A 13,954-nucleotide genomic window follows, 5' to 3' on the forward strand; every position below is an offset into this window, starting at 1 on the left:
CCCGTGGGTTTCACAAGTGTGGTAAACGTCTAAGGCCTGCGTAACTTCAATGCTGACATGCCGTTATATAGCTGGAATACTGTTCAAAGCGGTGTTAATCCCCACTCACTCACTCACTCACTCACTCACTCACCCTCCCACTCACTCGCTCACTCACTCACTCACCCACCCACCCTCTGACTCACTCACTCACTCACTCACTCACCCTTCCACTCACTCACTCACTCGTTGTAGCTCCCCCTATATTTGAATCGATGTTCGGAGGTATGCCCGGTATGGCGCACCACCAGGTTGGGCTGCCTACACAAAATCTGAAAGAGGTAGAAAGAATACGAAGTGACTTCCCAGAGACCTGGCTTTGGACAAACCTTACCACAAGGTACAACCTAGTAGCTGTGTGTTGCGTGTGCTATACACCCTGCCCTTCTTTCACTGTCTCGCTAGTTGCAAGTTAAGAAGATAATAGTCACAACAATAACAATAATCATAATAATAATGATAATTTTGTCTTCAAATGGTGTAGGCTATATGCCCCTTCTATTTTACAGAGTATACAGTGACAGAATATGAATATACAATATATAGGTAATACATGCATATAGGTAATTTAAATAAGTCTCAACCGCATTGTTAAAATGTTTTAAATAGTGCATACGGGATTCACAAATTGAATCTATCCACAAATAAACGTACGTGAGGAAGATTATGAAAACATGTATGGGGTATATATGTACATATCATATGAACAAAGCGACATGACATTCATCGAAGGGGACCGCCTCAATGGTCTAGTGGGAGAGCGAACGGTCCGGTGTTCGATCCCCGGCCGTATCATACCCAAATACGTTAAAAGGTGGTATTTGTTGGTACCCTGGCTGGTGATCGGCATTAAGGGATAAACAAGGACTGGTCGGCTCGGAGTCGGTAAACTGTGTCTGAATGGGGTGTTCATAACTGCGTCATGGTATCTCAGTGGGCTTGCACTATAAAATTTGTCCGGACTAGTACAAGCAGTCACACACACGCGCATGCATGTCGCTATATAAGTGCAACAATCGTGGATGTGATGTTAAACCCCATGCCACCTCACCTACTTGGCCCTGGTTACATAGTCTATTTTATCATTCTAATGCAAAATTAACAATTGAAAAAAATAATTGAACTTAATCGTACAATTGCGTGCCAATTTTGCCATAGGATTGCGTGCCACGATTTGAAACGAAGTATTAATTCAGACATCGATTGCTTATAGATTGCAGTTTGACAATTAATGTATATAAAACCAGTACAAAAAGAATGTGTTTAACTTTTAATGCCCAGTTGGTCTCAACTACATGTATAACATTGATTATACGTTTCTTAACAAAACGTTATGCTTGCGTACTGATCATTTTACACACAGTGAATGTATGCGTCATGTAAACTGTCATTTTAGATCCATTATATACACTTAAATATGGTAGCATATATGAAATTTATTATATTGTGATTTAAGTCATCCGATCGACTGAAAGTGACAACGTTCACGTCCTTTATAGACTGTTGTAAAATAATGTATTGTGCCAAAGTTTTAATCCAACAACCACCTTCACGCCCCAGTCAATATTACTTCAAGTCACACGGAAATTGTCATTCATTTCTATACACATCAGCTGAATTAAACAGAATGGTAAATAGTGCGATGAAACCTGTCTGTTCCAGGGCTTATGCATATGCCTTGAATGATTAATGGGATGGGATTTGGTGCAGGAACAGGAGGCGGGGTCGATAAATACCACGCACCACTCCAGGAAGTGGAGAAAATACGCAGTGACTTTCCAGAAACATGGCTTTGGACGAACTCTTCTACTGGGTATTCTACACTCTACATTCCCCGTCAATTCGGCTTGTCTTTCCCAAATAATATTTTCTTTCTTCTCGATATAATTCATAAACTTCCGTGCAAGGGAAAGTTCTTGCGTGCAGAGAGTACATGTCAGACCCTTCGGAAAATAGGAATTAAACAGAACTGTCTGAGAACACAGGTCATGTAATATTACTTTGACTAGAATATGAATATATGATTCGCATAAACCTGCATTCGTCCTGGAAACGAGTGAGTAGGCTTGGACGTCACGTTAAGTACTCTTATCTGGTTTATCACGTGGTTGTCAGGGTGGAACTTACACAACAAGCAAGGGAATCGAAAACAGATCTTTGGCGTGACGAACGAAGGCCTTAATCATTAGGCCACCACGATCGTAGAAACCCTAACCGTCGAAAATAGCATACCTCCCCAATCACCAATTTATATGTTGTGTTCATCAATTATGTAGTCCATGTGTTATTGCCGACCGTTATTCTGATGCAAGCCACGAAATAACCGGTATACCACTGCAAACACGAAAACGTCGTTTTTTCCGTATATTGACATTGGACGGAAAAACGGCTAAAAATTCATTAAAATTGATTAATTGGTGAACGTCTAGAAAGTGTACGGAAAAACATCGAGTTTTTCAAGCGTCAGATTCTCGATGGAAAAATGATGGTTAGAAAGCGTCCAAATAACGTCGTTTTTCCGTCCAATGCCCATATACGGAAAAAACGACGTTTTCATGTTTGCAGTGTACTGTTGAACGCAGCATTTAACACAATTCATTAACTCATTCCCCCCAAACATAGGTTAGACCACTTCAGAGTTAGCTTTGGAAACCGTTATCTTGCCTCTTGCAATACCAACAACCATGATACATTTCAAATTCTTGACATTTTTTAATTTTAGAAAGAGTATTATTTCGAATAACGTTAAAGCAGTACATTTTATGTTTTACGAGACGAAGCCAGCGTGATTGAAATATGTATGTGCCAATATTAGCCTAATATGCGCATACCAGAAAATATGTTTTAATTGGAAAACCATTTCTTCAGGAATAAAGATACATTCTTAGGACGAAACAAATGTTTGACATACCGATAGTGTTAGAGAAATTAAGTAAACAGGTTGGGTTGAAGATTATAGGAAAGCAACGATTTTCGATTTTTGTACTTTCCTAACCAGTACCCCAAGTCGCCACTAAACTTAAATCGCGAATATATAGAAAAACACAAGAACTTCCAGGCAACATTAGTCAAAAGCCGTAAATTACGAATACTCACATGATAACTACCCTAGTGAAGCATTCAGTCGAAAAATCTTTGTATCTTTGTTTGTATTGGCCAGAATTGTTCGTTTTGGATACCTTATTGGGGATAGATATTAAACGTTGGGTTTTTATGCCAGTAGATAATCTTAACGTCAAGCAAGTATGCCAATGTTAACTCCAATTCCTAAATCCGACACCCACCCGTCCAACACACAAACACGCCTTCACAAACCATACGCCAGCTCCAATGACTTCAAGTCACACGAATTCATTTCATAAAACGTCAGTTAAGCACAACAGAAAAACCAACTAGATAGTCATGATATTGACAAACAACAACATTACCACAAATCAAGCTAACAAATGTTATTAGACACATAGTGACATATGTTATCTGGTCAATTGTATGATGAACCCTGTCTGATGCTGCAGTGCCTGTTTACTACTCCCTGGCCATGGCTGGAGGGGTGGGGGCAGGTATGGTTAATGGGATGGGAACTGGTACAGGAACAGGAACAGGAGGCGGGGTCGATACACACCACGCACCACTCAAGGAAGTGGAGAAAATACGCAGTGACTTCCCGGAAACATGGCTTTGGACCAACTCTTCTACTGGGTATTTGTCAAAGGAATTACATTGCTCGCCAATTATGCTTGTCTGTCCCATCTATATCTGTCCTTTCTTAATCATGTAATTAATAAGCTGATTGATTCTAAGCCGGCAAAGAAGTGTCAAGGAAAAGACTGTGTCCAAAGATGTGAGCTCATTTTGTTCTTGTTAAAAATAGTTGGCAACTATTGACGATTTTGCACTTTGCTACAGTGTGGGACTGCTGTAGCTATACGCCAAACTCGCCACTGAACATAAATCACGAATACATATTGCAACAATAGACAAACATTTCTAAGAAGCCTGGCATTAGACAAAGTCCTAAATTATGAATAACCATATGAACACTACATGTGAAGAGACCCGAGAAGATCCGGGATAGAACAGGTCTTCAGCAACCCATGCTTGCCGTCAAAGGCGACTATGTTTGTCGTAGAATGCGACTAACGGGATCGGGTGGTCAGACTCGCTGACTTGGTTGATGCATGTCATTGTATCCTAATTGCGTGGATCGATGCTCATGATTGTCTGGTCCAGACTCGATTATTTACAGACCGCCGTCATATAGCTGGAATATTGATGAGTGCGGCGTTAAACAACAAATAAAACAAACAAAAAAAGCGTGAAGCTGTCGGTTAACAACTCTGTATATCCTTTATTCTACTGGTCAGGATTGTCAGTGTCGTAAAATTGCTGACAACATGTCAGTACTGGAATATCAACGCTAACAAAATCCCAAATCAATATTATCATTAATATACATACACTTTTATCATTTTAATCACACAAAGACATCTATAAATGCTCTTCAATGGTGCTGAGTGTTTGACACAAACTAACCGAGTCATGTAACCTTGTGTCTGCTGATGAAGCTATGGCTTCATCTAAATGAATATATCTAAATGAATATTTAACTTTATCCCTAAAAGCGAAATACTATGAGATGTCTTATTTATTCTGGAGACTTAAGAAGTTTACAAAGTATGCACCTTAGAAACATAAACCACGTTAAACCTAGTTTTCGTTTTTAGGCTAATCAGCCCAAAATATACTGTAAATTGACATTTTCTCACATGTGAAAATGAAGAAGTCTTTATATGTAATGCTCTAATTTTCTGGCATCATGACAACACAGGAATGATGAAAGGATGTTTGGGTGCTATATGTCTTGTTGTATTGTCAGATACTCAAGTGGTCTGGCTTGCTGACGTGGTTGACGTATGATGTATGACTTATGACAGATTAACTATAGTAATATGAAGAATCCTAAACTTCTTTTGAGTAGAATAATTCACCATTCCTTCCACTTCAAGTAATGTATTTCCACATGTTGTAAAGTTCCAGTGATGCGCCCTATGTTTATGGCGAGAAGACAATTTGCACCTATGGCCATGTCTGCTCAGTCATCACCTGGTATAATGGCCAAGAGCTCTACAATCAGCAGATCGGCACCAAAATTAGCAGAAGTTGAGAGAACAAGAGTTAACTTTCCAGAGACCTGGATGTGGACCAATACCACTATTGGGTAATTCAAAATGTCTTATTACGGACCTAACCCATTCTACTTGTGGTCCAAGGTTTGGAACAGATCTAACACATTAACCCTTCTCGGATATTAACCTATATGAGGAAGCACGTCAACATAACCTACCGACTTCTTGACATACCGACTTTATATTGGTTATAGAAACTAACTTCTGTTCTCTTGGGATGGTTCTTTTCAGATTCCAGTTCCTACTAATCTTTTCGTTCTTGTAACATGATTACATGTCCAAAGGATACTTACATCCATCCTTACATTCAGCGAGACGCCGTTCAAACTGACGGGAGTTTTGATAATGCATTTAGGCTTCCACAGATGGCAACCGGGTCAACCAGCGTGAACAGCGAAGTACTGGTGGAGGCGGATCACCTCCGTCAGTGGTTCCAAGAGTCCTGGTGTGGTTGGACACGTCGACTAGGTACACTCGTCACACTGAACAGATCAGTTGTAACATTTGGGATATGTACTCTCTCGTGCTCTGCATGACATCAGCACAGAGCGTGTGGATGTTATTACCGTCGTTAGTTTATTGGTTTAGATATTCATGGCAGTTTGGTCTAAGCATGCCTTGTATTAGCACTTATTCAACATTGATGGTGATTGGTATAGATGTAAATATATCAGAATGAGGGTTGTGTGTTGTGTTATCTCCCATAAGAATCAGGTTCTGTTGACAACATGACGGCTGCCTCTCTGCCATGTACCAGGGGAATACTACGTTCAATTGCCATCAGTGGCATGTTTGAATGTGTGATGGATTATGAATCAGGAAGGATATGTGTATCCAACTGAGGTAATATATGTTGGAATTTTCAGCAATATAGATATGTTTCACTCCTCAACATTGCAACATCGTTGTCAAAATCTGACATTCATTCGTTTTTAGATCCCTGCATTTTTTGTGACATGCTGGCACATGGTCCAATGCCGCCCCAAACAGGATCTGTCTTAGGATCAGGAGTTGCCATACCTCAGGTATTGGGTGGTACTGGGGCGTTGAAGGAGGTAGAACACATCAGAAGTGCATTTCCTGAAACTTGGCTCTGGCAGAATCAGACTACCAGGTACTTTGTTCTCATCTGATCAATGTGCTTCTCATCTGCCCTGCACCCATGTCTGCCGCATTCTTTGCCTGCCTATCGTGTTTACCTCGCGTCCAAACGAATCACCCTAGAAGAAGCAGTGGCCAATCCTGTGGCGTTCAAGAAAGTGCAACATATCCGAAGCACATTTCCTGAAACATGTCAGCGCGTTATTCCTGATCAGTGTTCTTGTAATTGATATCTTGTCTGTCTTGCAACACTTTTAGATCATGTCCAAATGCATCATCCCACAAGGCTCAGGACCAGCCATTCCACTGTGCATTTATCAACAGAGTGATTATATTTCTCGCCGACCGCCTCTGCGGTCTCGTGGTAGAGCGGAAGGTCCGGAGTTCGATCACCGGCTGCGGCATACCAAAAGACGTTAAAAGATGGTACTTGTTGTTACACTGTCTGGCGCTCGGCATTAATGGGCTAAAACAAGGACTGGTCGGCTCGGAGTCAGTATACTGTGTCTGAGTTTGATATTCATGTTAAACAGCAGCATGGTATCTCAGTGAGCTAGCACTATAAATCGGCATTAGTCCGGACAAATACAAGCAGCCATACAAACACACACAAGTACATGCACGTCTCTATATAAGTGCATAATCTTGGACGCGACGTTAAACCCACCCACCTTTTATTTCTTGCCAATTTTGCTTGTCTGTCCCATAGTATCTTTCATATTTCGAATGGAATTGATAAACTAGACTCTGCTAGTAAATAATTGTTTTTAGGGAGAATTCTTGGCCATTCGGAAAATATGAATTAACAGAGCTGTTTGACAAGAAAGGTGATGTACATTGTAATATTATATATTGAATATATTGACTAGTAATTCGCGTAAACCGGCATTACATACAGTGTATTTCTCACCTGTATCATGACGGAACTTTACAACATGAGCCAGGGAGGTCGCACCTGGGTCATCGACGTGACGAACGAAAGCCACAATCTTTAGACCACCCCACCGCCAAGCTGTTATTGGCAAGAATGATTTACCAAACACCAATATATTATATTTGTGTTCATCAACCATTATTGGTAGGCATTATTGCCCACTATTATTTTGATACCGTATTTATATTATGATATGTTTATTTTGAAAACCACTTGGTCAGGAATTTAAATATATATTGTTAAGACTAAACAAACGCCTGATATCTCAATAGGGGAAGAGTTAACCAGAGGTAAATAAGATTGGAGAGTTAGGAAAGCTTCAGCTACTGCGATTTTGCACTTTGTCAGCTACTTTTGTGGCCCTTCATCAGAGCCATCACCACCAAAACCAACAATGACTTCAAGTCCTATGAACACTGCCTCCGTGGTCTAGTGTTAGAGCGTCCACCCGGAGAGCGGAAGGTCCGGGGTTCGATCCCCGACCGCGTCATACCAAAAGACGTTAAAAGATGGTACTTGTTGTTACCCTGTCTTGAGCTCGGCATTAAGGGGCTAAAACAAGGACTGGTCGGCTCGGAGTCAGAATACTGTGTCTGAGTGGGGTATTCATGTTAAACTGCAGCACGGTATCTCAGTGAGCTAGCACTATAAATCGGCATTAGTCCGGACTAATACAAGCAACCACACACACACACACACACACACACACACACACACACACACACGTACATGCACATCGCTATATAAATGCAATAATTTTGAACGCGACGTTAAACCCCATTTCACTTCACCTCAAGACTCATGGAATTTACAATTTATTTCATTATACGTCAGTCGAATAGACCAGAAGTTGCAACAATCAGATATACAAACGACTTTAACTTAAACCCAAAAAATGTTCTTAGATACATAGTGGCATTTGCTATCTGGTAAACTATATGGTGAACCCTGTCTGATGCTGCAGTGCCTATTTACCTACCAATGATGGCCATGGCTGGAGGGATGGTGCCTGGGGTGGTTAATGGTATGGTAAGTGGTACAGGAGGCGCGGTCGATACACACCACGCACCACTCAAGGAAGTGGAGAAAATACGCAGTGACTTTCCGGAAACATGGCTCTGGACCAACTCTTCTACTGGGTATTTGTCAACAGAATCGTAACATTCCTCGCAACTTCTGCTGATCTGTTCTGTCTGTATCTTTCCTATGTTCGTGATATAATCGCTAAGCTGAATCTGGTAAAGAAGTGTCAAAGGAGAGTTTTTGTCACAAAGATATGAGCACACATGAGGCCTTTGGTCCTATTTGGAGTTAAACAGAGTTTGAGATGTAAAGGAAGCTTCAACTATTGACGTTTTAGTGTCACAAGTAGGTGGGACTGCTGTAGCCCAGCGCCAAACACCGCTAAACATAAATCAAAAACGTTGACAGTAGAAACTACATAACACTTCTAACGCAAAGTCAATAACCCCCTTTTCTTTTGTCTAATGGTTATTATTGTTAGATAAGTACAATTGAATTAATCAGTAATGGAATTTGTCAGCAATCGAATATCATGCTAAACAAACTCCAAAGTCATTATTGTCATAAATAGAAAATACATTTGTATAATTTTAATCACACATAGAAATCAATAAATGTTTTGCAACGTTCATCTGTTCTGACACAAGCTTATCAACCAAACAGTTCATGTCACTTTGCTGTGTCTGGCGATAAAGCAGTGGCAAATCTAAATGAATATTTTAGTTAATCACCAAAATGCCATACTATAAATTGTCTTATTCAGCGCTGAGGCTTACCTAGTATGCACCTTAGACATGTTAAACACTAGTTTCTCTTTCAGACTTATCAGCCCAAAATAGGGCTTATTACCGTGAATGGTCTGTCTCTCATACGTGAATATGAAGACGTTGGCATTCCAACACCGGAATGATGTTCTGTTATGTTGCAACATAATCATTCATTTCCTAACTTCAAGCGTATGTACTTGACTTCAAGCAACGTATATCCACATTTTGTCATACTCCAGTTAGACGCCCTTTCATGATGAAAATGAGAGCATTTGCACCCATGGCAATGTTAGATCGTGCGTCACCTGAAATGGCCAAGACCTCTTCAATCAGCAGACCAACATCAAAATTAGCAGAAGTTGAGAGAATAAGAACGGACTTTCCAGAGACTTGGATGTGGACCAGTACTACTGTCTGGTAATTCAGAATCTACCCCACCCCCTGTGGTCCTGGGTTCACTTACTTTTTCTGTTAGGCATCCATCTCCTATGATGTTAGCCTACCTTTAGTTTACATGAGGACGCCCGTTACCATTACCTACACATTTCATGACATACCTACCATATAATGGTTGTAGAAACTTCTTTTGGGAAGGTTCTTTTTTAGTTTTCAGTTCCTACCACTTTTGATCATTCTTATAACATGATTACATGTCGAAACGATACATCCTTGCATGCAGCGTGGCACCGATACAGGTACTCTACGGTTCTCCCGATGGCAACCAGATCTACCAGCGTGAACAGTGAAGTACTGGTGGAGGTGGATCACCTCCGTCAGTGGTTCCCAGAGTCATGGCTGTGGTTGAACACATCGACTAGGTACACTCGCCACACTGACCAGATCAGTTGTAACATTTGGGATATGTACTCTCCCGTGCTCTGCATGACATCACCACAGGGCACGTCAATGTTACTGCCGTTAATGTATTGGTTTAGATATACATGGTAGTTTGGTGTGAGCATGTTTAGATATCGCAGTTATTCAACACTGGCGTAGGTGGTGGTGGGCACGGGTGTCAGAATTACTATTTTCTACGTAGAAGTGGGCGATCTCGTTACCCTGAGGTTACTGTGTTCTGTTATCTCACATACGAACATGCACGACACAACGTGACTGGTGCCTCTCTTATCATTCGGTTGTCATCGGAGGTACGTTTGTATATGATGGAATATAAACCGACCTATGAAGATATGGGGTAGAATAGGTCTTCGGCAACCCATTCTTGCAGTAAAAGGCGAATATGCTTGTCGTAAGAGGCGACTAACGGGATCGGGTGGTCAGGCTCGCTGACTTGGTTTATGATGCGTGGTTTATGATTGCGTGGATCGATGCTCATGATGTCAGTCACTGGATTGTCTGGTCAAGACTCGATTATTTACAAACCGCCGTCATATAGCTGGAATATTGCTGAGTGCGGCGTCAAACAACAAACAAACGAACGAACAAACATAAACCACTGGACCTGTATAATCTCGATTACACATACACGTTTTGTAGTTTTGTCCGTTGTAAACTAGAGATATGTACAGATTATGTTCAGCACAACTTTAAATGTGTTGCCCTGCTAAACATTGTTGCACCGTTGTCAAAATCCGAGATTTATTCATTTTTAGATCCCTGTATCATGTGTGAGTTCGCCCCCATGCGACCATCATTGCCTTTGGCATCCCTAACAGGATCTGGCTTGGGATCAGGAGTTGCTGTACCTTATGCAGTGGGCGGCAATGGGGCATTGAAGGAAGTAGAACACATCAGAAATGTATTTCCTGAAACTTGGCTCTGGCAGAATCAGACCGTCAGGTACCTCGCTCGAATCATCAGCCGTCTGGTCAATGTGTTTTGTCATTGATACCTTGTCTGCCCTGTGCCCACGCCTGCAGCATTCTTTTGCCTAGCTATCGTATTTAGATCGTGCTCAAACGAATCACGCTGGAAAGATGCAGTGGACGGGTTTATGGCGTTGAAGGATGTTCAACACACCCGAAACATATTTCCTGAAACATGTCTGGTCCATCGCTCACATTATTGCTGATCAATGCACTTCTCACTGATGTCTTGTCTGTCACATTTCTCTCATGCCGAAAGGAATCACCCCAGATGATATATGAGTTTGCACAAGAAATCGTGGTTCATCTTACTGATCGACATCTGAAGGGCAGTACAAGAAAATGCTCTTGTACACCCCTCTTAGTAATTACATCTACCACTGTGTCATTGCCATGTTTCAGTTGCTGATACACATCCATTCCATGTTTCCTTCATGCCCCCCAGACACTAATTCTGTTGATAGTGGCTATGGAGGAGCTGGCTTGGAATTTATTCAGTAATTTCGGACATGGGGTTCTCACAGAAATGGAACCTATCAGGACAGAATTTCCGGCAATATGGCTATAGCACAGTCAGTATCGTAAATGGTTAAAGTGAAATCCCATCTCCACTTTCTCTTTCACTCTGTGAAACTAACCATTTGCATACCATATAAGCATGGTCCAGCGTTCACCAAGCCGTGGGTTGTCAGTGTGAAGGTATATTTCATCTTCTGTCACCGACTTGAATTAGGGACACATCTTACCGGCTCTATCGATTAATGAATATCCAACCAGCACTAGACCTAGAAATTCTAGTCTAGACATTTGTGTATGTTGACGAACAGGTGCTTCAATGCGTACGAAGTTCTTAAATGGGGTATGAGGGAGTATGTTATAGATAATTACCAATGCATGTATTTTGTTCAAAGACATGAATTATTCGGAATCTGTATTTGTCAAACAATACTATGCAACTTAGACAATGCATCTCTGTGATCGTTCATAATGGTGACTAACTTGGCTATTGACGGATAATACAAAATATAAGATAGGAGACTTAGCTAGTATTATGCCATTATGTAAACCAATATCTTGAATTCGTCTTAGTACCATTCTTTTTGTCCATCGTTATAAACGAGGAAATACAGGAAATGGCAACTGATGTGATAGACATCATAACCAATATTGAAAGATTATGCCATAGTAGTGTCCTTCTTGGAGATGAGGCAACAGCTGCATGTTAGAGTTTATTAACTACAAAGCAACTTTGTTTCATTTAGATCATCCCAGATTCCATGGTGGCTTCCTGATGGGTGGCATTTCACATTTCAATCCAAATCTGGCCACTGCCCATGTTGCAACCGGAACAGTTACCAATACTAAACCAAACCTGCAGGAGGTTGAAAGAGTTAGAAACGTTTTTCCCGAGACGTGGCTTTGGACTAATACTAGCTCAGGGTACTGCATGACTAGTATGTCGGCCGTAGGCTTAGCGCGCATAATCGACGGCAGGAATATATACTGTCACTACTGTATCTTCTGCCTCTTCAAAACAAAAACTAGAACACCAAAGACAGTGTCTTCATCACATGATACTACCACTAGATGATGATATGATGTTGGCTATGGCAATCTGAACGCCTGGTGCATTGAAATGTTTCGGCTCACCAAACAAATACTAACAAGATTCAGTTGGATGGTTTTTAATTGTATCATAATTATACTGAGAAGACTCATTTGGATTTTTTTTTTATTGGATCACAAGTATTTCAACAGAGGGCTACAGAATTGCATACAAAAATGCTGCACTGGAATTGCATACTCGGCGTTGAAATGAAATGCTTATGGTCCTTTGAGTGAATGTCCATTGGAAGCTGGTTCTTTAAGATGGGGGATCCCACTGTAATTGTCATGTATTTTATGTGACAGGCATTACCACAGTATTTTGGAAGTTGCTTCTTTGAACTTGTTTACGGAATCTTTCACTTTTACACTCTGCATACCGTAAACCTTCTTACCAAGGTGTGTTGTTTTGTGCATGTTTTGTTCATGTTTTGTTCATGTTTTGTGCATGTTCCAGTGTTAACCTGCTTATAACCTTATCCCTGCTGCTTAGCGCAATGCTTTTAGTGTTTGATTTAAACTGTTCTTTATATGATACCATGAATATATTTTTGTAAGCGTACGCACATACATCGTTAATAGTTAGTTATATTTTCTACTACATTTTAAGTCCAGTAAATACGTTTATTTATCACTATTTTGCCTTCCACACCTAGTGGAATCTGTTTGGGCGGATAATTGAGTGGAGACTGATTTTTCTCTTGAGTTGAAGTTATATGTCATATAATCTGCATTGATTTGTATGTTAATAATGATGGACGTTATATTTTAATGTGTAGGTCAATAATATTCAGTTCGTGTATTCAGCTACCCATATAATCAGTTGTTACATCATTTGAATACTACAGTACCGATGGCAAAGCCGTCATCTCAACAACAGTGCCAGACACCATCACGTCTTGGGTGGCCAGCGCCTTCGCCGTCAACACACAGAGTGGCCTTGGAATTGCACCAACCTCAGCTAAGGTATGGCATTAATCAATTATTCAAAGGATCTCTGAGGAAGATCCGATCTGTGGATTTTTGTCCCAGAGCTGAACTTTGAGTCGTTTTGTTCGTACGCTTTGACTGCAAAACAAATATTATGCATTTAATGTAGATATATGTAACCGTATCTTTCGTTACTTTGAATCTCCACGGGGAAAATATCGAACAGAGTAAGGTGGAACGAAAAGGGGTCATTTTGTGGACAGTGGTTGTTGAGTGGCGTTATTTAACACTGGGTAGAGAACCATCAGATTTAACGATTCTGCTGAGACATGACACTCCTCCAACCACTGTCCTGCCTATATGTATCCAGTGTAGGAACAATTAACAGATGTTGTTGAAACTGACTTCGCGTAAATTCTCCTTATTCAATAAAGCACTGTATCGACACGATGCTACTGCGGTTAACTCGTAATTTAATGGGCCAGATCTAGAGGCAAACAACATACCTCCAATACGATTATCGCAGCGTTTAGCCGCTTTCTG

General features: G+C 40.8%; 1 protein-coding gene across 12 annotated transcripts in view; it reads left to right on the plus strand.

Moving 5' to 3' along the window:
- Window positions 1–13,954, plus strand: part of LOC139450535 (CD109 antigen-like) — a 58,163-nt gene that overhangs the window by 32,585 nt on the left and 11,624 nt on the right. For 2 of the 12 annotated variants that reach the window (XM_071232265.1, XM_071232266.1), the window contains exons 19-22: window positions 5,071–5,257; window positions 5,581–5,693; window positions 6,162–6,339; window positions 13,330–13,447. In XM_071232265.1, the coding sequence (XP_071088366.1) occupies window positions 5,071–5,257; window positions 5,581–5,693; window positions 6,162–6,339; window positions 13,330–13,447 (596 nt within the window). Of the gene's footprint in view, window positions 1–234; window positions 380–3,554; window positions 3,739–5,070; window positions 5,258–5,580; window positions 5,694–6,161; window positions 6,340–8,224; window positions 8,400–9,289; window positions 9,468–10,663; window positions 10,851–12,138; window positions 12,317–13,329; window positions 13,448–13,954 lie in introns of all 12 variants that reach the window. The other 10 variants (XM_071232276.1, XM_071232274.1, XM_071232267.1 and 7 more) reach the window with 9 other exon arrangements.

This window comes from Haliotis cracherodii, unplaced genomic scaffold (genome assembly GCF_022045235.1).
Source record: "Haliotis cracherodii isolate W230 unplaced genomic scaffold, xgHalCrac1.p SCAF_8, whole genome shotgun sequence".
NCBI lineage: Eukaryota > Metazoa > Mollusca > Gastropoda > Lepetellida > Haliotidae > Haliotis > Haliotis cracherodii.